This window comes from Propithecus coquereli, unplaced genomic scaffold (assembly GCF_000956105.1).
Source record: "Propithecus coquereli isolate 6110/MARCELLA unplaced genomic scaffold, Pcoq_1.0 Scaffold785, whole genome shotgun sequence".
In the NCBI taxonomy this organism is placed as follows: domain Eukaryota; kingdom Metazoa; phylum Chordata; class Mammalia; order Primates; family Indriidae; genus Propithecus; species Propithecus coquereli.
This window is the reverse complement of record NW_012154007.1, coordinates 1330792-1356643: the sequence shown is the minus strand read 5'-3', so window position 1 is coordinate 1356643 and position 25852 is coordinate 1330792. Positions and strand designations below refer to the sequence as shown.

At 43.0% G+C, this 25852-nt stretch overlaps 1 protein-coding gene across 1 annotated transcript in view; it reads left to right on the top strand.

Moving 5' to 3' along the window:
• The window catches only part of EVC2 (Ellis van Creveld syndrome 2), a 137477-nt gene that overhangs the window by 55438 nt on the left and 56187 nt on the right, over nt 1–25852 (top strand). Inside the window, exons 10-12 of the mRNA XM_012662838.1 lie at nt 11041–11365; nt 17724–17963; nt 20736–20911. Of these exons, the coding sequence (XP_012518292.1) occupies nt 11041–11365; nt 17724–17963; nt 20736–20911 (741 nt within the window). The remainder of the gene's footprint in view (nt 1–11040; nt 11366–17723; nt 17964–20735; nt 20912–25852) is intronic.

Here is a 25852-nt window from a genome sequence, read left to right as displayed (position 1 = left end):
CTTTGTGTAGAGATGAGAGTTTCTATTGGGGTTGATTTCTGTTTTTATTCCACTGTGATCTGAGAAGATGCCGAAGAGGTTATTATGTTAGCTACAGTTCATACTTTGTTCAGATTTCCTTACTTTTTACCTAATGCCTTTTTTCTCTCCAAGGGAAAAGACTTCACCAGGGCCTCACCCCTTTTATGGGAAATAGCGTTTTCCCGGCTCCTCAGCTAATAGCTAACTTTAAGTATAAAGTGAGTTTCACCTTCCTGGGAAAATAGAATCTTAGAATCTTGATGCTGCAAAGGATCTTAATGGTCATCTTAATGGTCATAAATTCTCGGCCAGCACAGAAATATTTTTTCTGGTATGCCTAATAGATGTCCACCCCATATCTTCTTGGATAGCCATTGATGAGGAGGGACTGTAGTCCTTCAAGGGTGCTGTTGTGGGTTGAATTACGTCTCACCAAGAAGATCTGTTGAAATCCTAAGCCCTGGTACCAGTGAATGTGACCTTATTTGGCAGTAGAATCTTTGCAGATGTCATCCAGCAAAGGGGAGGTCATTAGGAGTGGCCTTACTCCAATATAACCGGTGTCTTTAGAAGAAGAGGGGACTTTGGACACAGACACACAGGAAGAATTCCATGTGAAGATGGGGCAGCAATGGAAATGATGTGGCCACATCTAAGGAACACCAAGGATTGCTGGAATCCACTAGAGGCTGAGAGAGAAGCCTGGAACAGATTATTCCTCAGAGCCCTCAGAAGGAACCAGCCCTGCCAACACCTTGATTTTGGATTTCTGGCTTCCAGATTTGTGAGAGAATAAATTTGTGTTGTTTTAAGCCATCGTTTGGTAATACTTTGCTACACCAGCCCTAGAAAACTAATATAGCGCCCTAAGCCATACCTCTGAAGAAGAACCTGAGAATTCTTTGGTAAAACCCTAATCCCCCCCATCGCCTGTGAAGCTCTGTGTCATTTGCCCAAGACTGCTTAGCCTGGATTTTAGATATTTTGTGTTCACGTGATCATAATCACCAACCTATAGGGTTGTTGTGGAGAAGACAGTGGAACATGGGACTGTGATGAAAATTTTAGGGAGGTGAATGTTAGCTAATGATGAAGAAGACCTTTATAACTATGTGAGCTCTCCTATAGTGGAAAAGCATGGCTGGAGAGGCAATTAGCTTCTCATCATGGTGGATGTGCACAGCAAAGGCTGAGAGACTACCTAGCAGGGAATCCATCTAGCCACTCGCCCATCCACCTACCAGTTCACCCATTTGCCCATCTGTCCATTAATCCATATGCCCATCCGTCCACCATTTTTCCACCCACCCATCCATACATTCACCCATCTATCCACTCACCCATACATACATCCATTTATTCATCCATCCACCCACCCATTCATCCACCCATCTACCTATCCACTCATCTATCCACCTACTCATCCATCCATCCATCCATCCATCTATCCAATATCCATCCCTCCATCCATCTACCTGTCCTTTCACACCCACCCATTTGTCCACCCATCCATTTATCCCTTAATCCACTCATCTGTTTTTCCATCCACCCACCCATCCATCCATCATTCATCCTTCCACCCATCCATCCTCCCACCCATTCACCCTCCATCCATCTATGCACCCACCCACCCATTCATCCACCTACCCATCTATCTGCCCATCTATCCACTCACTCATCAGTTCATCCACCCATCCATTTATCCATCCATCTATCCATCTAACCCACCCACCTATCCTTTTACCCTTCCCTCCTTCCCCGCTTCCTTTCTTCCTTCCTCCACCCATCCATCCATGTGTTTGTTATGTTTTCCCTGCATCTTCTTTTCTTTTCTATAAAGAATGATATCAAGGAAGATTATGACAGACATAACAACAGCAACAATGAGAAGAACATTTTCCAGCATCTGTATTGTGCCAGGCACTGGACTAAGTGCTTTGTGCATGCTGTTTTGAGGCAATAGGGCAGAGGGTAGTCCCATGTCATGGGTTCAAATCCCAATTCTGCCATTTAGTAGTTATGTGACTTTCAACAAGACATTTTAATTTTTCTGTGCCTCAGTTTCTTCACCTCTAAAAAAGAAGTTAATCACCTACCTCAGCAGTCCCCAACCCTTGGGGCCTTGGACCAGTGCCTTAGACTGGCCTGTTGGGGGCAGGGCCTGTGCGGCAGAAGGTGGGCAGCGGGCAGACAGGCCAGCGGGCGAGCTGGTGAGTGAGGCTTCCTCTGCGTTTGTGGCTGCTCCCCATCACTGGCATCACTGTGTAGGCTCCGCCTCCTGCATCGGATTCTCACAGGAGTGCGAACCCTACCTACTGTGGGCTGCGCAAGCAAGGGATCTGGGCTGCGTTCCTTGTGAGAGTCTGGCGCCTGATGATCCGGGGTGCAGCTGGGTTGCTGGTGCTGGGGAGCGGCTGCAAGTGCAGATTATCATTGGCAGAGAGGTTTGCACTGTGAATGGTGTGCTCGGGTCATCCAGGGGCCATCACCCCCCTGCCCCCACCCCCGTCCGTGAAAGGATTGTCTTCCATGAAGCCAGTCCTCATGCCAAAAAGGTTAGGGACCACCGAGCTACCTGATAAGACTTGTATTAAATGGCTTAATGTATGTAAAGCTCTTAAAACAAAGCCTGATCATATGAGGCACTATTATTAATCATCTTGGTGACCCTAATTTGGCGTGGGTGATAATAGTCTCACTTAACCAACAGGGAAACTAGGCTCAGAGATGTTACTAACTCGCCTGAGTTCACTCAGTTCCTAAGCAGTGAAGCTGAAATTAGAAGTCATGTTGATATGACTCCCAGGTCCACATTTCCAGATGCAATGAAACACCACCTTCTGGGAAACGCGATTAGTGTATGCATAGAAGGGACTTAGGGAAGCGCAGGGAAGATTTGAAGCAGAGAGAGGAGGTCTGGCTTCTCCTCGTTGCCTGTTCAGAGGTGACTGTCCTGCCGGGGCCTGGCCCATGAGTGGAGTGGGCTGTGATGTGGAAACCCCAGGATGGGAAGAGCTGGTGCCTCTGTCTACATCTGTACTCCCCCCTTAAGGAGTAGCCCAAGGCCTGGAGGGGGAAGGCCCAATCTGACTTCTAAACCTAGAGATCTTTAAGAGGAAAAACGTCAGTGAGGAAAGGTGCAAATTGCTGGCCTCTTGAACCTTACAGTCGAAGTTTATACCAAACTAAAACGTGATGCTTTATCATGAGTCTTACTGATACTTCACTCATATATGGTGACTGTTTTTAACTGATTTAACTTATGATGATGAGTTGGACAATGAAGATACTCAGGAGGTATTTTCCACCCAAACTTTTGTTGTCCATGCCTTCAAATCGACAGCATATAAACGTGATTTCAGGTCCCAGGATGGAATCTTGCAGTATTATGTGCCCATGGAAATTAGCTTCTGATGAGGAAAATTCCAGTTTCACTAAGAGTGCATTGGTTTGGGGCTCTGTTATGCTTACACCAGCTACCTTAAGGATGCCAACTTAATATTGTAAAAAATGGCCATGGCTATATAGTTTTCCTTCTGAAGTAATTATCTTTCATGTTGATTAATGAGTCCTCTTTTACATTCAGAACACTTAACTGCCTAGTATATCAAATTCTATCCTATTTGGTTCTGACCCCTTGCTTGCCATTTGGTGAGAACTTGATTAATTTTATATGAAATAAATAAGAAGAAGGTTATTAATGTCATTCTCTCTCTTTTTTCATCATTAGTAGCTAATCAAAGTGTTAATCAGTTCTTGGATAATTTAAACAGTACTGTTTCTCTTAGAAAGATGTGAGCATGGGCAGGCCTCTTCCTAAGTTTGAATGGCTTGCATTTATTAAGTGCTTCCTATGTGCTGAACGTGGTTCTAAACTCCTGTGTGAAGTCAGTCACTTACAAGAGGAATATCACTTGCACAGTTTGTATACATAGCAAAACAGATCCAAGCATATATTGACACTTTTGTGACCTGAAAAAAAATGAATGTTCCCTGGGAAAGCAGTGGGTGAATCCTGCAACTTTGCCAAGCTGTCAAAGTTGCTGCAAGTAGTTCTGTTTAAGAATCAGAGCTCTGCATATGTATTTCAAACTGTCTCTGTCTATTTCATGGAGTCATTCGGGAACTTCTGGGGAATGGAAAAATATGTGTATTTCATTGTTGTCTGAATAATTTAAAATGCCATAGGGGGCATTGGAAATTTACCTCTTCTCCAGTCGACCCAATCTTGTCGGTAAATGATAAATTCTTAGTATTTATTTTCCTCTCCTGCAGGTATTTGGGAAATTAACAGATGAAAGTTAGTTTTATTAGCAGTGTGTTATTTTAATCAATTTAAAGGGACATTTTTGTTTTTTTGTGTGTGGTATTGGAACACCCCGACAGTTTTTATCATTGCCACTTTTGACAGTTTATTCTTAGTGATTAACGTTAAAACTGTTCCAACAGAAAGTGCCTATGGGACTGTCTTTCCTGTCTTCCCAGGCAATTGGAAAGGGTGAGCCGAGGGCACCGACTCTGTTTTATTTAGTAGCCTGTCTTCCGGGAGAGTGAGCTGGACTGTGCTATGCGTTTCGTATTTCTTACCTCCTTTAACCCTGAACCGCAGTCTCTGAGGGTGGTCCTCATTATGCTTGTGTGAGGAAATGAAGTTCTTTACTTGCGTCCCTTAGCTGGTAAGTGGTTTGACAGCAAAGCGCTGGCAACGCACCCGTGGAGCAGCTGCAGTTTACCCAACACGAGCAGACACGTTTCCCTGTATAACTTAATAAATGAGTGAATGAATGATGGATGGAGTAGTCACGTGAAGGTGTATTGTTTTCTGTTCAGCTGAAACAAATGACCACAGACTTGGTGGCTTAAAGCAACACAAATATCTTATAGTTCTGGAGGTCAAAATCCAAAATGGGTCTCATTTGGCAAAATTCGAGACATTAGCTCTGGATAGATCAGTAGGGTGATAGCTAGAAAATTCATTCTAATTTTTCAAACATAAAGAAAAGACAAATATTTAAGGTGATGGATATCCCAATTACCCTGATTTGATCTTTACACATTATATGAATGTATTAAATTATCATGTGTGCTCCGAAAATATGTATATCTATTGTGCATCAATTAAAAAAACGTCAGCTGTAGGGGAAACCCACTTCCTTGCCTTTTCCAGCTTCTTTAGGCTGCCAACATTCACCAGCTCGGAACCCTGCCTCTGTCCTCAAAGCCGACATCATCGTGCCCACCTCTGCTTCCTTCCTCACGGGCCTTCCCTGACTCCTCTTCCAGTCTGGCAGGCCCTTGCTCTGGTGCTCTCCAGCTCAAGGCCCCTGGCCGTGAAACCCAACGTGTTCACAGGGTCGGGGGGATTAGGATGTGGACATCTTGGGGGGGGCATTATTCTTCCTACAAAATAAGGCTTCATTAAAGGTGTGAAATCTGCAGGGTGTTCCAAAAGTCTCCATACAAAGGAAAAATTTTGTAATGAATATTTTGTAAATATTAGCTGAAATTTCCCATTTCCCTATGTGTGACGAATTTGGGGACACCCTGTGTTTTGTCTGTCTCAGAGCAGAGAATTAATTTTGTTTTTTGAACTTGTGCAACGTTGTTGAGTTCATTTGACATTTAACCATGCACACACTGCCTCGAAGCACCTCTGTGTTTCTTTTTTGCTTTGTAACCTGCAGAGCTTGCATAGGCCTAAGTTTGATAAGTCCTTGTTGAGAAATGAAAGAAGTGAGTGGAATGAGCTGTTTAAAACTAGACTAGGCCGGGCGCGGTGGCTCACGCTTGTAATCCTAGCTTTCTGGGAGGCCAAGGTGGGCGGATTGTTTGAGCTCAGGAGTTCGAAACCAGCCTGAGCAAGAGCGAGACCTCGTCTCTACTAAAATTAGAAAGAAATTAATTGGACAACTAAAAATATATAGAAAAAATTAGCCGGGCATGGTGGCGCATGCCTGTAGTCCCAGCTACTCGGGAGGCTGAGGCAGGAGGATTGCTTGAGCCCAGGAGTTTGAGGTTGCTGTGAGCTAGGATGATACCACGGCACTCTAACCCGGGCAACACAGTGAGACTTGGTCTCAAAAAAAAACAAAACTAGACTAATTGGGTTGTGTCCAGAGGACACAGGAGCCGTTTTTATCTAAGATGGTAAAAGTTGACCATCGAAAAGAATGACTGCAGTGGGTCAAAACCCACCAAATACATAAAGTCTGCAGTGTTGTGGTGATACTGTGCAGAGGCAGAGGTGTGCCCAGGCTCAGCTAAACATTCAGACTCACAAGACTCCTACAGGCCACACCTGGCCATCTGCTCTGAAGGCTCGAGGGCTGCGGCACAGCTTGCTGTGGGGACAGTGCTAGGTATTCTTCTCCTGTGGGTGTCCTCATCGCAGGTCACACTGCAGTGTTCGGGAGGTATTTTCTTCCCAGGTGACATAGCTCTGGTGCAAGGAGATGTAGTCTACACCAGACAGATGTAGGAGTCTTCCTGGCTTAAAAGCTTCCAAGCCCACAGATGCCAATATCTCTTGTAACAACTCACAGGCATAGCTTCCAAGGGACATGCCCAGTTCCAAGAGTTACCTCCCTTAGGGAAGTGCAAAGTATGGCATCCCTATTATTTATTTATGGTTTATTTATGTCTCCCCCGTCCACATGTAATTTGCCAGTCAGGCATCATTTTTACCATAAGCCATGTTACCTGGTAACGTATTTGATGATCTTCCTCTCATGAGGATTCTGGGTAAGAATTAACCAAAGCTCAGATTCTCAGGGAGTTGAGAAAAGTTTTGTTAACCTTTTGCCCTCCTACTAAAACAAAACAAAACAAGCCAATAAACAAACCAATGCAAACTCATTTGTTACCATTAAAGGTTGCTGTGATACCAACTCTTTAATAAGAAAACTGATAAAATATAAGGGAAAGAATCAAACATCTCTCCTATTTATAAACTTTATGTCAGAGTATCTGAATTGTTGATGACAGTTTTTCTTTTTGAAGAATCTCAGCTCAAAAAATGCAGAAGATATGATAGAAAGTGTACATTTTTTAAGCACCAATGAAATCATGTATTTGGGTAACAATTAGAAATGGGTGCTATAAACATTAGGTGAAAGGTTGGTAGGAAACATTGTAATGCAGGGATCATGTTGGCACTACTTGAGCTTATGAATCCGTCTTAGCATTACTCCATAGTATGAACCTGTGGGAAGCACAGAGTACCACTTATACAGCTACTATGGAGAACTGTATAGAAGTTCTTCAGAAACTAAAAATAGAACTACCCTATGATCCAGCAATTCCACTACTGGGTATATATCCAAAAGAAGGGAAATCAATACATCAAAAAGATAGCTACACTCCCATGTTTATTGTAGCAATCTTCACAATAGCCAAAATATGGAATCAACCTAAGTACCCATGAATAGATGAGTAGATAAAGAAAGTGTGATACACATACACAATGACATATGATTAGCCATAAAAAAAAATGAAATCCTGTCATTTGCAGCAACGTGGATGGAACTGAAGACTATGTTCAGTGAAATAAGCTAAGCCAGAAAGACAGATAATGCATGTTCTCACTCACACGCGGGAGCCAAAACGTGGCTCTCATGAAGGTAGAGTAGATTCGTGGTTACCAGAGGGAGGCCAGGAAGGGGAGGAGGAAGGTGGAATGAAGGGGAAAAAGAAGAATATAAATGTATTTATTACCACTGAACTGTACATTTAAAACTAGTGAAGATGGTAAATTGTATATGTATATTTTATTTCAATTTAAAAAAAACTCAAAAAAATTGGAAAACAAATTGAATCTGACTACAAGACCTTAGATCTAACTACTAGTGTACAGGAAATACAGGAAGGGGTAGAGAGAGGGACAGTGACATTCCGTGGAAGCAATGAATCAAGTTCAGAACGTGGGACGTTCTGCAGGACGCATGGCCTGGTTCCTCCAACAGATCCATGCCACGGAAGAAAAAGTGAAAGGCCAGGATGTTATAGGTCAAAGTGTACTTAGCTGACATCATGGGATTTTGTTTGGTTCTTGAATTAAACTTTCAGCTGTAAAAAGACATTTCTGAGACACTTGAGGTAGTTTGAATAATGACTGATCACTAGATGTTATTAATTATTGGGGTTATTTTAAATATTTTTAGTATAATAATGGCAGTACAGGGAGTCAGACTCTACCGCCACCCTCTTAGGGTCCCGGGCTGGGCCTGAGAATTAAACTGACATAAGAGAGATTGACAGGAGAAAAGCAGGCGGGTTCAACACACGACTTATGCGACACCAGAGCCCTTGCGGGGAAGTGAAGACCCGAGGAAGCAGTTAGAGTCAAGCAGTTACACACTGAACTGGACAAAGAATAGCAGGTTGCGAAAAAGCAGCCAAATTATGTGGTAAGGCTAACGCAAGATAATTATCTTAACAAGGTTTGTTTGTACAGAATTCTCTTGGTGTCAGTTTCCGTCCTTGGTGATGAGAATGTTGGTTTCCTGCTAGTATAGGGAAGGCATCTTTCACGTGGGAATTTTGTCAGTCTACTTTTAAGAAACAGCATGAAGGGCAGAGTGATCTTCTTATACCTGCTGGTTGGTTGACTGGTTTTTGAAGTGCCTTTAACTTAAAGGCGTCGGTATGCCAGAATAGCACATTTGGGGGTAGTATATTTTCCCAGTCTTCAGCGGCAAGGTTAGGTAAAATAGACACGTGTACGTGCAAATAGATTGGTAGGTAGCTAGCCATGTACACGTCTGTCTCTCTGCCTACCTGTCTAGCTCCTTGACAGTTAAAGATGCATGCTGACGTGCTGACAGGTGAAATGCCAAATCTGAGATTTGCTTGAAAATGCTCAAACACACATTAAAGGCAGTAGATAAAACAACAGTGATAAATATTGACAATTTTTGAAGTTGGGTAATGTGGGAGTCATACTATTCTGTCTACTTTTAAATGTTTGAAAATTTTATAACAGTTTTCTTAAAACATATTTTTATAATCACCTTCCATTTTTTTCCTATCAAATTATCAAGGATTTTTTGACATTGTAGAGGGTGGGGTATCAAGTAAGGCTCTGAATGTATCGCTCGGGAGCTCTTCTGGAAAGCAATTTGGCAGGATGTCCCAAGAGGTTTAAAAATGTTGGCTGGGCGCGGTGGCTCACGTCTGTAATCCTAGCACTCTGGGAGGCCGAGGCGGGTGGGTTGCTCAAGGTCAGGAGTTCGAGACCAGCCTGAGCAAGAGTGAGACCACGTCTCTACTAAAAAATAGAAAGAAATGATCTGGACAACTAAAAATACATATATAGAAAAAATTAGCCGGGCATGGTGGCGCATGCCTGTAGTCCCAGCTACTCGGGAGGCTGAGGCAGGAGGATCGCTTGAGCCCAGGAGTTTGAGGTTGCTGTGAGCTAGGCTGACGCCACGGCACTCTAGCCAGGGCAACAGAGCCAGACTCTGTCTCAAAAAAAAAAAAAAATGTTGCTGACATTTGACCCAGTGATTGCTTTTGTGGGAAACTGTGCTGAGAAAATTGCTGTGAGTATCAAGAGCTCTGCAGAAAGCTGAGCTTTCAGCAGTTTCAGGATTATTTTAGATTCTGAAATTTGCAAGTAACCCTAATGTGTAACAATAGTAGATTAGTTAATTGAATGATGGTGCATGACATGGTGAAATATTTTGAAAACATTATAAAGGAAACGTTTAGTTTTTAAATACCACTGGAAGATGCCGGGAGCAATGTTAATTGAAAAAAAGGGGATAAAATTGTACTTGTATCTATGAAAGTCATGTGTATTTATGGAAAAAATATACATAGAAAAAACTGGAAGAAAATATAGCAAAATAATGCCTTTGTTGGTTCTTTCTTTCTTTCTTTTTCTTTTTTTTGAGACAGGGTCTCGCTCTAGGCTGGAATGCAGTGGCTTGTAATTCACCTCAAACTTTTGGCCTCAGCCTCCCGAGTAGCTGGGACTACAGGCACATGCCACCACTCCCAGCTAATTTTTAAATTTTTTTGTAGAGATGGGGTCCTGCTATGTTGCTCAGGCTGGTCTCGAACTTCCGGCCCCAAGCAATCCTCCCACCTTGGCCTCTCAGAGTGCTGGGATTATAGGCGTGAGCCACTGGGCCTGATTGAGTGATGAGCTCACAGTGAATGAAGTCTTTTTCTATTTGTCTTTATTTTCCATATTTTATAGAGGGATAAGTGATATACCGTAAAATCTCACCCATTTGAAGAAGGCAGTATGATTTAACAATCATAAGTGTATACAGTTGTGCAGCCACCACCGCAATCAAGTTCCAAAACACTGCGACCCTGTGAAATATCTCATAAATATTTTTCGAGAAGACTTTATTTTAGAGCAGATTTAGATTTACAGAAGAATTGAGAAGATAAGACAGAGTTCTCATATATCGTACACCCAGTTTCCCCTATTATTAACATCTACTAGTATCTTACATTTGTTACAATTAATAAACCAATATGGATACATTGTTATTAACTAAAGTCCAAGCTTTATTCAGATTTCTGTAGTTAATAATCTAATGTCCTTTTTCTGCTCTGGGATCCCATCCAGGATAGAATGGGATTTAGCTGTCATTGCATTGAGTTGTCATGTCCATACATTAATTTTTAATTGGAAAAAAAGTAAAATAAACTTTATTTTTAAATTGTTCAAATATATTAGCTATCCATTTTTTTTCCCCTTGGTCTCCTTGTTACTGTTGACTTGTCACTTGCTGACAGAGACCATGTCTTATATTAGTTATACTCCTTATTGCTCATAGCATGGTACCTTACAAATTTATTAAATAAGGATCTGCTAATTTAGTGACTGGCCTTCAATCACTGCATGGAGCAGAAGGCAGGGAGGAAAAAAAGAGAAGGAGGAAAAAAGGAAGAAAGAAAGGCCCTACCTACAAATAATTTAAAACCTCTAAGCTTTGAGGATCCTTTGGTTTCTGTTGCAATTCTGTGTAATAAAATTCTTTTGACTTTTGTGTTTCCCAGGTTGGAGATTGCAACCCTGAATCGAGCAGATGCAGACCTGGAGGCTTGTCGAGCCCAAATCAGCAAGGATATCATTGCTCTTCTGCTGAAGAATCTCACCAGCAGTGGCCACCTCTCACCCCAGGTGGAGAGGAGGATGGGTGCTGTTTTCAAAAAGCAGTTTCTGTTGCTGGAAAATGAAATACAAGAGGAGTACGATCGGAAGATGGTGGCATTGATGGCTGAATGCGACCTGGAAACAAGAAAGAAGACAGAAAACCAGTACCAGAGGGAGATGGTGGCCATGGAGGAAGCAGAAGAGTTGCTGAAGCGTGCTAGCGAAAGGGTAAGGCAGCTTTGAAAGGCAAGTGCTCCTTCCTTGCCTCTCTGCTACCTCTCAGGGATTTGCCGTTCATCTGTCCACCCACCTGTCCATCCATCCACCCGCCTGTCCATCCATCCACCTGTCACCCGTCCAACCATCCGTCTCCCCATCCACCCACCCCTCCATGCAGATTGATTTAGCAGGCATTTATTGGGTACTTATTGTCTCTCAGGCACTGGGCTAGTCAGGGAAGGTACAGAGAACAATGAAACATGGTTCTTGCATTCAAGAAGTTTATGGTCTAATGAAAGATATAAAAAAATGAGACATCATTCAGCCATGTTAAAATAGAGTTATGTTTACAGGGTCAGGAGAGGTCAGAGAGCCAGTAGAAAGGCTTCATTCACGACTGAGCCTGTCCACGAGGGCATGGTTTGCAGAAGGTTGTGATATCAGGGTGCACGTGTCCCCCTCGGGAAGAGTGCATTGAATGCACTGTTCCATGATTCAGCCCCTAAAGGACCCTATTATCTCTCTCTTTCTCTTCTTTCCTAAGTTTATCATTTTTGTCCTGTAAAAATAATACATATTCAAAAGGGAGGCTCAGAAAATATTTGAAGGTGGTGGTCAGCAAATGAACACCCCTGAGCCCAGTGCTACCTGGGTATAGCCCTCTAGTTGAGAATTGTTTTTACATTTTTAAAGCTTGTGAAAAACAAACAAACAAAAACCAAAGAATATGTGACAGAGACCTTATGTGGCCTACAAAGTCTAAAATATTTATCCGGCCCTTTGCAGAAGAGTTTGCTGATTCCAGCCCCAAACCCTGAAAACCAGCCGGTGGAGCCCGTTTCGCCACTGGGCGGCAGAGGCCGCCACTCGGCCCGTCACTGGGTTCCCGCTGTGGGCCTGGGCCTGCACATGTGGGGATGGCTCAGCTTCCCCCTGGCCCTCAGATTCCGGGGTACATCTTGGCCTTTTGCTTTATATATATTTTTTTATAAATAAGGCGTACAAAGTTTGTGTAGTTGTATATCTTGCTTGTTTTTATTTACATCATAGCATAAACATTTTCTGGTTTTACTAAATACTCTTGAAAAATATGGTGTGTAATAATAACAGCTCCTTCTTAGCATCTACTGTGGGTTGGGCATTGTGCTAAGCACATTACGTGGCGCTCAATAAATGTTCACACCAACTCAGTGAGCTGGGACTGAGAGGTTCCCATTGTACAGGGGAGGAAACTGAGATGCAGAGAAGTTTACCTGCCCAAGGACGGCAGGTGGAGCCAAGACACTCCCAGGCAGCGTGCCCCTGACTGCGGTACTGCACCGCCCACCGACCCTCTTGCAATCGCAGGTTACATCCCTTGTGGGCACCACGTGAACCCATCCTATCCTTCGGGGCATCTCAAGTGTTTCCACTGCTTTTGCTACCAAAAGACTGCCTGGGGCAATGCTTTTCTATGCAGAGGCGTGAAGGACGCCTGGCTCTGGCTTCCTCTGTTCTGCAGCCCTCTCCCGGGGCCTCCCAACCCACCCTCCTCAGGGCTTTTCTGCAGCCGCTCCCCCGCCTCTCCCCCACACCTGCTGGCTGGCATCAGTGGGCAGGCATCATCCCTGTGAATCTCCTAGGACACTGTCCAGAGACAAGTTGCCTTGTTTGAGCCAATCTGCTTCCAAAAATAGTATCTGAGCTATAAAAGCTAATAGAACTAGCTCCCCTCCAGTCTGTGCAAGCCACTCCATCTTATAGGACCGTAGACTGCATCATAATTATCTGTCATATATCGTCATCTTGAAATAAAATGCATGAAAATATTTTGGATGTATTATTCCACCAAGAGTTAGTTTTTAAAAAGAAAAGCAAAATGAGCATTATCAGCTTTTTTGAGTAAAGTTAGGAATTCCGGTGCAGTCATCCCTCAGAACCCCCAGGGGATTGGCTCTAGGACCCCTCCGCCGCTCCTTGGATACCAAAAATATACAGATGCTCAAGTTCCTGAAATAAAATTTTGTAGTGTTTGCATATAACCTACACACATCCTTCTGTATACATTAAATCATCTCTAGATTGCTTAAAATACCTAACACGATGTAAACGCTATGTAAATAGTTGTTGTACTCTTTTGTTTAAGGAATAATGACAAGAAAAAAAAGTACGTACATATTCAGTATAGACGCAACCATCCATTTGTTTTCCGAATATTTTTGATCCTCGGATGTTGAATCCACGGGTGTGGAGCCCACGGATACGGAGAGCTGACTGTAATCAGTGTAGAGATGGGATTTGTCCGTGGTCAAACGCCTGTGTAATTCCCTGTCGTTTCCAAGCGTTTCTCCGTCATGAGGCCCCAGGGAGAGTAGTGAGGGTATAGACACAAAGAGCAGGTTGCTTGGGGTTGGAGCCTCACCGTGTTCTTCCAGAAGTCACATTGCTCAGTCACCCTGGTCTAGTTCCACAACCTTAAAATAGGGAGAGTAATGGTGCCTGTCTTAGAGGGCTGTTGTGAGAACAAGTAAGTTAATGCTTGTATAGTACTTCAGTCATTGCTTGGCACAGTGTCAACCCTGAGGGAGCGCTTACCATGGTTCATAATTTAATATTATCTTTAACGGAGCCCATGGCCTAGAATATGTGAAATTCTTCTACCTGGAGATGGGAAACTGAGGCCCAGAGGGCAAGTGCCTTGCAACCCAGCTTCCTGCAGCCCATCACTGGCACTTCAAGGCTGTGGCCTCCCTCTGGGGTCTGTCTTCTATACCCAGCCATTTCTCAGCTACTTAAAGAAGAGGAGGCCAGGCCGATTCCTGCTCTGTGCTGCCCGAGGCTTCGTAACCCCTTTCTGAATCTTTGTCTTAAAGGAAAATATTCCTTAAGTGCAAGAACTCTTACATTTTAACCATTTCTGGAATTTATTTTTATAAAGCATTTTTTATAATTTGCCTGTCTTGCTAAATTGAGTACAGGGAATGTGATTTAGTACAATCATAATTTCCTGAGCATGATCTCACATTTTTGGTGGTGTAGAGTCAACAGTGTGCATAGCAGTTACTCCTGACAGCCTGACCAAGCCTTATGCTTCTCAAACTGGAATTCGGGTACCCTCCCCTAAGGTCTGTGTCCCCCACTCCCTCCATGGGACAAGTTGCTTTTCTCGGTGTTTGGAGCCAGAATGTGCATGCACCTTATCTCCCCTAAAAAGTCCATTTTATTGGAAAGTTCACTAGGGAGTTGGAGGTGAGTGATCATTATTTTAATATTCCTTTAAAAATGTACATCTGTGGACAATATTTAAAATATAAAACTTACTATATAAGAAAATCCAAATTGCCAGCTTCTCTTAAAGAATGGGAAGATTTGGTCATGTTAGGCTCATATTCCTGCATATCCTTTGGTGGACTGAATAGTGTCTGCCCACAGGCAGAGATTGCCCTATACTTTGCCACAGTCCCCAGTACTCCCTAGTGCCTCTCACACCAGGCCACCTCACTTGTTTCCATGCATGACCTTCCATGCTTGGCAGGCCTGGGGGTGGGTGTCCCCTGCTTTGAGGCTGAGTTTTCTCATCTGTGCCACAGGAAGTTGAACTGGGTTAGGGGTAGAACATATTTCTGCAAGTGTCTGAACTCCCCTTAGGAAAGAAGTGGGCACGGGGGTCCCATCTAAATTTATTTGAGAGGGTGTTTCACAATGACACAAATATATCATTGCCTCATACCTTATTCTTCAGCAGAGACATAATTCTAAACAAGGACAGAAAATTTTATTTTAGGATTTGTGTGTGTGTGTGTATGCGCGCACTTTTTGTCTTAGCTGTGAGAAGCTAAATGGATTTTACCCCATTTTTCATTTCTATTAGTTAAAGTAAATTGAGGTTTGGGACTTGTCAGATTCTATACTGTCAAAAAAGAAGGTCACTTTGATGGAGGAACTGACCTAACTGGGCACCAGCTAGTCACTCATGGCAGAATGTCACCACAATGCCCACAGGCAGGGTCCTGTCACCCTCATGGTTGTTGGTGAATTGCATTCTTTGATTTAGATCAAGTCAGCTGTGAATACCATTTCTCTGCACTAGAGTGACTCAGAAAGTCTGATCCAATCCTTTTTTATAAAATCAGCTTTTCAAAAAGGCTGAGTTGTTATTTGGTGGCCCAGGCAAACCACCGACATTGGGATGGGTCCTGGCAGGGCCAGGAGGAGGCACATGGAAGCCCCTCCGGTCTAGCCCTGTGGCCACTGCTCTTCTTATCCACGGGCTTTGCTGTGAGCACCTGTGGACAGGGCTGTCACGTGTTGGCCATTAGACTTCTTGGGGGGCTCTAAATAAATAATGCTTCCCTTTTCCGGCCCAGATCCTAAAAAAATTGAAAAGTATGTGAAAGGAGCTGGAAAGACAGAAAAAACAAAGATGAGCCTGCCACCTTCGTGGGCTTTCATTAGTAATGGGAAGAGAGGTGAGCAGGTCTGTGACTTGGGAAACTGGGGAGCTGCTGACATCGTTTACCGAAACCAGGGAATTCAGGGCGGTTATAGAACGTCCGATTTTACTTAGCCTGGAGGAGCTATGGCCCTTGCTGTCTGCATCACAGCCCCGTCTGCCTTCCCTGGTCGGCCCAGGCAGGCACGGTCCCCACCCTCCCGCCTCCCAGGGCCAGGGCTGCTGGCCGTCTGGGATGGCTGTGCCCCTGCCTCCTGGCCGTGAGCACCTTGCCCTGCCCCCACTCCACCAACGTGCTGCACTGTCCACTGCCCGTGTGGTTTCAGAGCTTGGGGCCTAAAGATTTGCTTCGGTGCCTTTGCTTCCCTCCTGAGCCCCGGGGGGAGTTTTGGAAAGGCCCTTACCTTCTCTGAGCTTGTGTTTCTTCACCTAGAAAGTGGAGGGTGTTGGTTTTCTGTTGCTGTGTAACAGATCACCAACATTTAGTGACTTCTTATCTCCGTTCCTGTGGTCGGGCATCTGGGCACAGCTTCACTGGGACCTCCGCTCAGGGTGTCACCAGCTTGCAATCAAGGTCTCAGCTGGGCCCCGTCCTCCTCTGGCGCTCGGGGTCCTGACCGAGCTGCACGGGCTGTCTGCAGCTTTCACGTCCTTGTGGGTGTAGGCCTGACGCCTTCAGCTCCTAGAAGCTTCCTCTCTCCATGGCAGTTAAAAACATGGCAGTTTGTTTCTTCAAAGCCAGCAGGAGTGGGTCTGCATCTTCAGGAGGAGCCTAGTCCCTCTTTTAAGGACTTGCCGATGAAGTCAGGCCCACTGGGATGGTCTCCCTTTGTTTACCTCAAAGGCAACTGATTAGGGACCTTAATTACACCAAGACACCCTCACCTTTGCTGTAAACCTCATTGCAGGAGTGATTATCCCATCACAATTAAATTTACGTTCACACTCAAGGGACAGGAATTTACAGGACATGTACACCAGGGGCCAGGAATCTTGGGGCCACTTCTAGAATTCTGCTGCCCGCACGGAGTTGAGAGCAGCGGGGTGGAAGGGGTGCTACTGCAGCAGGAGCTCAGTAGGGGTGAGTTTCCGTCCTTTCCTGGAAAGGGCCATATAATACGCAGGCATCCAAGTGGCCATTTCTTAACTCCTCTTCTGCCTGTCTTTTACCCAAAGGATCTCCACTCGACCCTGATTGCGGGCATTTTTCTTTTCAGTGAAGTGAGAAGGAAAGATAATGGCAATTATCTTGTGGGCCTAACAGCAGGAGCCGCTGATGTTTAAGTTTCCATTCAGGCCATTCTCAGGTAGTTGGATTTGCAGATTTCCACCTCTCTGAATTTTCTGCTCTGAGATTGTTCTGGGAATCATTAAGGTAACAGGGAGACCAGGTTGTAACGGCGTACGCTGTGGCTTAGGAGCTTCTCGTTGTCAGCTTAGGACTGTGTGTGTGTGCGTGTGTGTGTGCACACACACATGTGTATGTGTTTTATGTGAATGTGGGTGTGTGCCTGTGGATCTGTGTGCACATGTGTGCACTGTATGTTGCTGTGTGCATTTGTATGTACTGTGTGGCTGCACATGTACTTGTGCCTTGTGTATGTACATGTGGTATTTGTGCACGAATGTACATGTGTGCATGCACACATTGCCTGTGTGTGCACACGTGTATGCATGAGTGTACACATTGCATGTGTGTGCAATGTCCACATGTGCATGTACACATTGCATTGTGTGCATTTGCACGTGCACATTGCATGTATGTGCATATGTGTGCATACTGTGTGCATGTACATATTATAGTGCGTGTGTGTATGTGCATGCACATGTGTGCATGTCCACATTGTGCGTGTGCACATATACATTGCATTTCGTGCATGTGTGCATGCGTGTTCAGCATATTAGTCTCTCATGCGCTGCCTCTTCTGTCCACAGTCCACTGCAGAGTGCAACAACCTCCTGCGGACCCTCCACCGCCTGGAGCAGGAGCACCTGAGGAAGTTTCTCGCTTTGCAGCAAGAGGAAGACTTCGCCAAGGCTCACAGACAGCTCGCTGTTTTCCAGAGAAACGAACTGCATAGCATCTTTTTTACCCAGATAAAAAGTGCTATTTTCAAAGGGGAATTGAAGCCAGAGGCAGCTAAAATGTTGCTGCAAAATTATTCTAAAATACAGGTAATACCTCAAATCAGGCTTGCTGTGATGGGAGAGTAGTTTCCCTGAATTGTTTCAGTAAATTTCTCCTCTCTCTCAGGGTTAAGTCCTGTCTCTCCTATTGTGCTGTGTACCTATTAGCTAACTTTCTCTTCCTTGTACCTCTTGGTGTGTGAGCGAGTTTCCAGTAAGCAGAGCAGATGGTGGCTTGGCATACAGGCTGTGGACTCAGGCTGGCCCATTCCACCACCTGCTGTGCGAACTTGAGCAAGTTACCTCACTTCTCCGAGCCTTAGTTTCCTCACCTCTAAGATGGGCACAAAAGAGTACCCACACTCACAGGGGTGTGATGCAGATTTAATGAGCTGATTCATGCAAAGTTAGTGCTTGGCATAACATATAATGTGTTTAATGTATATAGCAGTAAAAAAACATATTTTGCATATGTGTGTGTATTGATGTGCATGTAGGGTTTAGTATCTGTGTCTAGATATGTCTGGATGAATTCGTGTGTTTTTGCATGTAAGCTTGAGTGTGAGTGTTATTAATCCAGACTGAATAAACTCTTGGGTGATAGTGAAAATAGTTTATCTGAGACTGTCAGCTCTTCTGTGGAATTTCTTATGAGGCCTGCATGAAGTATTAATATTTTATAAGCACAGGGGCATGCACACACACACACACACACACACACACTCACATGCACGCAGAGTGACATCGCTGGTTTGCAAGAATGCACTTCTTTGTTTGTCTCCGGTGTTATCACGGGTGCTGACAGCTTGCTCCAGCTGATGGGAAGGGTACTTACAACAAACTCTTACTTTACTTTGTGGAATTTTCTGTTTTGACTGTGAATAAAATATTTGAGAAATTCAGATGCCTTTCATCAGACAGGCTGCCTCTTCCGGTTCATGAGCCAGTCTCTGCTTATCCGCAGCGAACACCGTTGGATGGTGCTGGAGGCTTTGGGGCATCGCCTGGCACACTCGAGTCCGTAGGGGTTAATTTGCTCCTCGGTGCAGCGTCGTGTTCCTTTTACGAATGTAAACCTGTGGTTCTTGAGCAGTGTGTTCTTCTGACGTAGCAGTCACTCTGCTATTTCAGTTTTATCTTTGTAAGTGAAAATCATTCCAGAAAGTTGGCTTGATGGTTAAATTTCCCTCTTTGAAATTCCCTACTTGCGCTAGAAGTGTAGGTTCCACACACAGCAGAACGAGCTGCGTCCACCCGGGGTGAATGGAGGCTGGCAGCCAGCCTCTGTTACTACCATTGCCAAAGCAGGGGTGAAAGACGACATAGGATGAAGAGGAGATGTGAGCACGGGTGGCCCCCTGCCTCTGTGAGCAGGTCCTCCGAGTTGAGGCCACGCGACTCAGCATTCACCTAACCTCTGACGAAGACAAAGCCTGGCTCTGCCTCTCCCTTGGGGACACACGACCAGCACCGGCCCAGTACGTGAGGGCTGAGACCATCAGGGCCATCCCAGGAGGAAACCAAGTAATTGTCACCAGCCTCTCGGGAAGAGAGAGCCACTGTCAGAAGGCACCCGGGACATAAAGAGAACAAGCTAGCCTCTCCATTGCAATCTAGGCTTTTTTCCATTGAAAGTGCAATGAAAGTATATAACGTAGGAATTCTGTTGTGTTCATAGGTAGGCATTCAGACTCCATGGCATTGCTTAGATATTTACAGACTCACATCACCCAACACACAAGGCCCCAGTGCTGCTGAGAACAGGGACACAGCTTCAGCTTCCCTGTTGTAGGGACTCTGTCACCAGTAATTCTCAGGGGGATGTAGCATTAGGCCACTTCTGATTGACCATCCAGCTTTCACCGTCCGGACGGCACCAGTTCCCAGTGTTGAGACCTGGAGGTGTTACAGCTTTTATGTGGAAAGGACAGTGTCCATGGTGTCATACGTTTCTTGTTGAACAAAGCATTGATCCTTTTGGTAATCCATCATATGGACGGTATTTCCACCGACCGATAAAAAGACAATGACGCCAATCCATGGGATGACACTACGGATGCTGCTGGTCTCATTGCTGTCCACTGGTTAGAGCTGGATTTTTGGAGGCAGCCTGTGATGATATCAGAGCACAGGCCCTGTGCTTAAGTTAGATTGCTGGGCTCAAATCTCTGCTCAGCCATTTGTCAGTTGTGTGATGTGGACTCAGTTTCTTCATCTGTGAAATGGAAGTAATTATATTCTCTCCTTAGGTTAAGTTAGATGAGACATGAAACGCTTCTGGCCCAGGTCTAGATCCAGAGAAAACCCCCGATGTAAGCTAGTTATTATTACTCTCCTGTGTTTGGTTAGGTTTTGTTCATTTTGTGGATTGAGGAACACTCTTGCTGCTCTTTGTGCACACGCCTGTGTGATCTCCTCTGAGTGTGAAGCTCCTGGGTCTGGGGCTGATGGCTGATTTATGTCAGAACTTCAGCTCACCTTGTCCTGGTGCCCAGCACTTGCAGGAACTCCACAGCTGGGAATGTGTGCATGGGCGAAGGATGACTGGCTGAAATTTATGTTCCATTTCTTAGGGCAGTAAAGATGCTCTGATAACCTTTTAGCATCTAGGTCTAGACTGCACTTTTCAAAGCCCTCATTTCTTATTTGTATATAATTTTCTCATAAACCTTTGTTATGGGCAGGGAGGTTAAAGATGTTAAGCCCAGTGTTTCTTTTCCTGTGTATGTTCTTCTGAAAGGAGAAGTAATATTTTAAGTGTCTAGAAAGACTTTTCTCTAAACTTTAACTAGGCATATTGTCTCATTTTTTTTTAAACAGGATAATGTAGAAGAGTTAATGGACTTTTTCCAGGCTTGTAAGAGGTATCATCTAAGTAAAAGATTTGGCCACAGAGAATACCTGGTGCGGAACCTGCAGTCATCAGAAACCCGCGTGCAAGGCCTTCTGAGCACTGCGGCAGCTCAGGTGACCCACCTCATCCAGAAACACGAGAGGTAAAACCCAACGCTGCCCCGCGTGTGCGAGCTGTCTTTGTTTTCTGCTGCTGTAGCAGAATACCACAGACTGGCTAATTTATCAGTAGAAGAGGTCTATTTGGCTTACAGTTCCGCAGGCTGGGAAGTCCAAGGTCGGGTGAGGGCCTTCTTGCTGCATCATCATGTGGCAGAAGGCGCTGCCTGGGAGGAAGTGTGTGTGCGAGACAGAGGGGGGCCGACTCCTGTGATAACAAGCCCACCCCCATGAGAACGGCGCTAACCCATTCTTTAGAGTGGAGCCCTCATGACCCGATCACCTATTGGAGGTCCCATCTCTTCATACCCTCCCAGTGGCAACTAAATTTCAACATGAGTTTTGGGGGAACGTTCAAACCATAGCACAAACTGCCCAAATGCTCTTCACTGAAGACCAAGTGACTCTTTTCATTCATCATATGTACTATTTCTTACTTCTTTCTTTCTCGTTTTTTAAAATTCTTTATTTTTAATTACGGGTACATAAGAGTTGTATGTATTTATAGGATATATGTGATGTTTTGATACAGACATACAATGCAAATTAATCAAATCAGGGTAATTGGGGCATCCATCACCTCAGGCGTTTATCATTTCTTTGTGTTAGGAACATTCCAAGTCCACTCTTTTAGTTATTTTAAAGCATGCCCTGACTTTCTGTTGATAATAGTCCCTTTGTTGTGCTATCAAATATTGCTCATTCTATCTACTATATTTTTGTAACCATTAACCATCCCCACTTTATCCCTCCCTCCCTGCTACCCTTCCCAGCATCTGGTAACCCTCCTTCTCTGTCTCCGTGAGATCATTTGTTTTTGGTATTTAGCTCCCACATGTGAGTGAGAACATGCAAGATTTGTCTTTCTGTGCTTGGCTTATTTCACTTAACATAATGTGCTCCAGTTCCTTCCATGTTGTTGCGAATGGCAGGATTTCATTCCTTTTTGTGGCTATATAGTATTCTATTGTGCATGTGAACCACAACTTCTTTATCCATTCATCCATGGGTGGACACTCAGGTTGATTCCATACCCTGGCTATTGTGAACAGTGCTACAATAAACATGGGAGCGCAGAGACCTTTTCTATATAACGAATTCCCATCTTTTCGATACTATTCCTGGCAGTGGGATTGCTGGGTCATAGGGTAGTTCTATTTTCAGTTTTTTGAGGAACCTCCATACCGTTCTCCATAGTGGTTCACTACTTTACATTCCCACCAACAATGTACAAGGGTTTCCCTTTCTCCATATCCTCACCAGCATTCATTATTGCCTGTCTTATGGATAAAAACCATTTTACTGAGGTGAAATGATATCTCATTGTAGTTTTGATTTGCGTTTCTCTGATGACTGATGATGTTGAGCATTTTTGCATGTATGTGTTGACCATTTGTATGTCTTCTTTTGAGAAATGTCTATTCAGATCCTTTGCCTATTCTTAATCACATTATTTGACTTTTTTCCTGTTGAGTTGTTGAAGCTCCTTATATATTCTAGTAATTGATCCCTTGTCAGATGGGTAGTTTGCAAATATTTTCTCCCATTCTGTGGGTTATCACTTCCCTTTGTTGATTGTTTCCTTTGCTGTACAGGAGCATTTTAGTTTGATATGATCCCATTTGTCCAATTTTGCTTTGGTTGCCTATGCTTTGGGGCTATTACTCAAGAAATTGTTGCCTAGACCAGTGTCCTAAAGCATTTCCTGAATGTTTCCTCTGAGTAGTTTCATAGTTTCAGGTCTTAGTTTTAAGTCTTTAACCCATTTTGATTTGATTTTTGTATATGGCAAGAGATAGGTTCTAGTTTCATTCTTCTGCATATGGACCTCCGATTTTCCCAGCACCATTTATTGAAGAGATTGTTCTTTCCCCACTGTATGTTCTTGGCAACTTTGTTGAAGTTAAGTTCACTGTAAGTGTGTGAATTTATTTCTGAGTTCTTTATTCTGTTCCACTGGTCTATGTGTCTGTTTTATGCCGGTACCATGCTGTTTTGCATATTATGGCTCTGAAGTATAATTTGAAGTCAGATAATGTGATTCCTCCAGTTTTGTTCTTTTTGCTCAGGATAGCTTTGGCTATTTGGAGTCTTTTGTGGTTCCATATAAATTTTGGGGTTCTTTTTTCTATTTCTGTGAAGAATGTTGTTGGTCTTTTGATGGGGATTGCACTGAATCTGTAGAGCACTTTGGGAAGTATGGATATTTTAACAATATTGATTCAACAAGCATGGAATATCTTTCCGTTTTTGTGTGTCCTCTTCATTTTATTTCATTAATGTTTTATACTTTTCATTATAGAGGTCTTTCACTTCTTTGGTGAAGTTTATTCCTAGGTATTTTATTTTATTTGTAGCTATTGTAAATGGGATTACTTTCTTGTTTTCTTTTTCGGATTGTTTATAGTTGGCATACAGAAATGCTACTGATTTTTGTATATTGATTTTGTATCCACATTTATTGAATTTGTTTATCAGTTCTAATAGTTTTTTGGTGGAATCTTTAGGTTTCTCTAGATAGAAGATCGAATCATCTGCAAAGAAGGATAATTTGACTTCTTTCTTTCTAATTCAAATACCTTTATTTCTTTCTCTTTCCTGATTGCTCCTGTACTAGAACTTCCTGTACTATGTTGAATAACAGTGGTGAGAGTGGGCATCTTTGTCTTGTTCCAGATGTTAGAGGAAAGGCTTTCAGTTTTTCCCCATTCAGTATGATACTTGATGTGAGTCCATATGGCTTTTATCATGTTGAGGTAACTTCCTTCTATGCCCAGTTTTTTGAGAGTTTTTATCATGAAGAGATATTGAATTTTATCAAATTCTTCTTCAGCATCAATTAAAATGATCACATGGTTTTTGTCCTTTGTTCTGTTGATATGATGCATCACACTGATTGATTTCTGTATGTTAAAGCATTCTTTCATTTCTGGGATGACTCTCACTTGATCATGATGAGTAAACTTTTTAATGTGTTGTTGAATTAGGTTTGCTTGTATTTTGTTGAGGATTTTTGCATCTATGTTCATCAGAGATATTGATCTATAGTTTTATTTTTTTGTTGTTGTGTGTTTGTCTTGTTTTGGTATCAGGGTAACACAGGCCTCGCAGAATGAGTTTGGGAATATTCCCTCCTCCTCGATTTTTTGGACTAGTTTAAGTAGGATTGATATTAATTCTTCTTTGAATGCTTGGTACAATTCCGCAGTGAAAACACTAGATTCTGGGATTTTCTTTGAAGGGAGACTTTTTATTTTTGCTTCTATCTTATTGTTATTAGTTTATTCAGGTTTTGGATTTCTTTCTGGTTCAATCTTGGCAGGTTATAGATGTCTAAGTATTTAGCCCTTTCTTCTAGGTTTTCCAATTTATTGGCATAATAGTTGCTCATACTAGTCTCTAATGTTTCTTTGGATTTCTTTTTTTTTTTTTTTGAGACAGAGTCTCACTGTGGTGCCCGGGCTAGAGTGACGTGACGTCAGCCTAGCTCACAGCAACCTCAAACTCCTGGGCTCAAGCGATCCTTCTGCCTCAGCCTCCCGAGTAGCTGGGACTACAGGCATGCGCCACCATGCCCGGCTAATTTTTTTTCTATATATTTTTAGTTGTCCAATTAATTTCTTTCTATTTTTAGTAGAGACAGGGTCTCACTCTTGCTCAGGCTGGTTTCGAACTCCTGAGCTCAAACAATCCGCCCGCCTCAGCCTCCCAGAGAGCTAGGATTACAGGTGTGAGCCACTGCGCCCGGCCTTTGGATTTCTATAGTACTAGTTGTAATGTCTCCTTTTTCATCTCTGATTTTATTTATTTGGGTCTTCTCTCTTTTTTTCTTAGTCTGGCTAAAGGTGTATCAAGTTTGTTTTATCTTTTAAAAAAATCAAGTTTTTGTTTCATTGATCTTTTGGATTTTTGTTGTTTCAGTTTCATTTATTTCTGCTCTAATTTTTATTATTTCTTTTCTTCTACTAATTTTGGGTTTGGTTTGCTCTTGTTTTTCTAGTTCTTTGAGATGTATCATTAGGTTGTTTATTTGAAGCTTTTCTACTTTCCTGAGGTAGGCATTTTATTGCTATAACCTTTTCTTTTCTTATGGCTTTTGCTGTATTCCATAGGTTTTGATACGTTATGTTTTCATTTTCATTTGTTTCATGAAATTTTTTAGTTTGCTTCTTAATCTCTTCATTGACCCACTGGTTATTCAGGACCATATTGTCTAATTTCTATGTGTTTCTGTAGTTCCTATTGTTCCTCTTGTTATTGATTTCTAGTTTTATTCCATTGTGGTCAGAGAAAATACTTGATATGATTTCAACTTTTTTTTAAATGTTTGATACTTGTTTTTTGGCCTAACATATGGTCTATCCTTGAGAATTATCCATGGGCTGAGGAGAAGAACGTGCATTCTGCAGCTGTTGGATGAAGCATTCTATAAATCTCTATTAGGTCCACTCGGTCTATAGTGCAGATTAAATCTAATATTACTTTATTGATTTTCTGTCTAGATGACCTGTCCAGTACTGAAAGTGGAATGTTGAGGTCTCCAGTGATTATTGTATTGGAATCTATCTCTATCTTTAGCTCTGATAATATTTACTTTAGATAATCTGGATGCTCCAATGTTGCGTGCATATATATTTAGAATTGTTATATCTTCTTGCTGAATTGGCCCCTTTATCATTGTATTGTGACCTTCTTTGTCTCTTTTTACAGGTTTCGTCTTGAAATCTATTTTATCTGATAGAAGTATAGCTAGTCCTGCTCTTTTTTGGTTTCCATTTGCGTGGAATATCTTTTTCCTTCCCTTTATTTTCAGTCTGTGGGTATCTTTATAGGTGAAGTGGTTTCTTATAGACAACATATAGTTGGGTATTTTTTTAAATCTATTCATCCATTCTATGTCTTTTGATTAGAGAGTTTAATACATT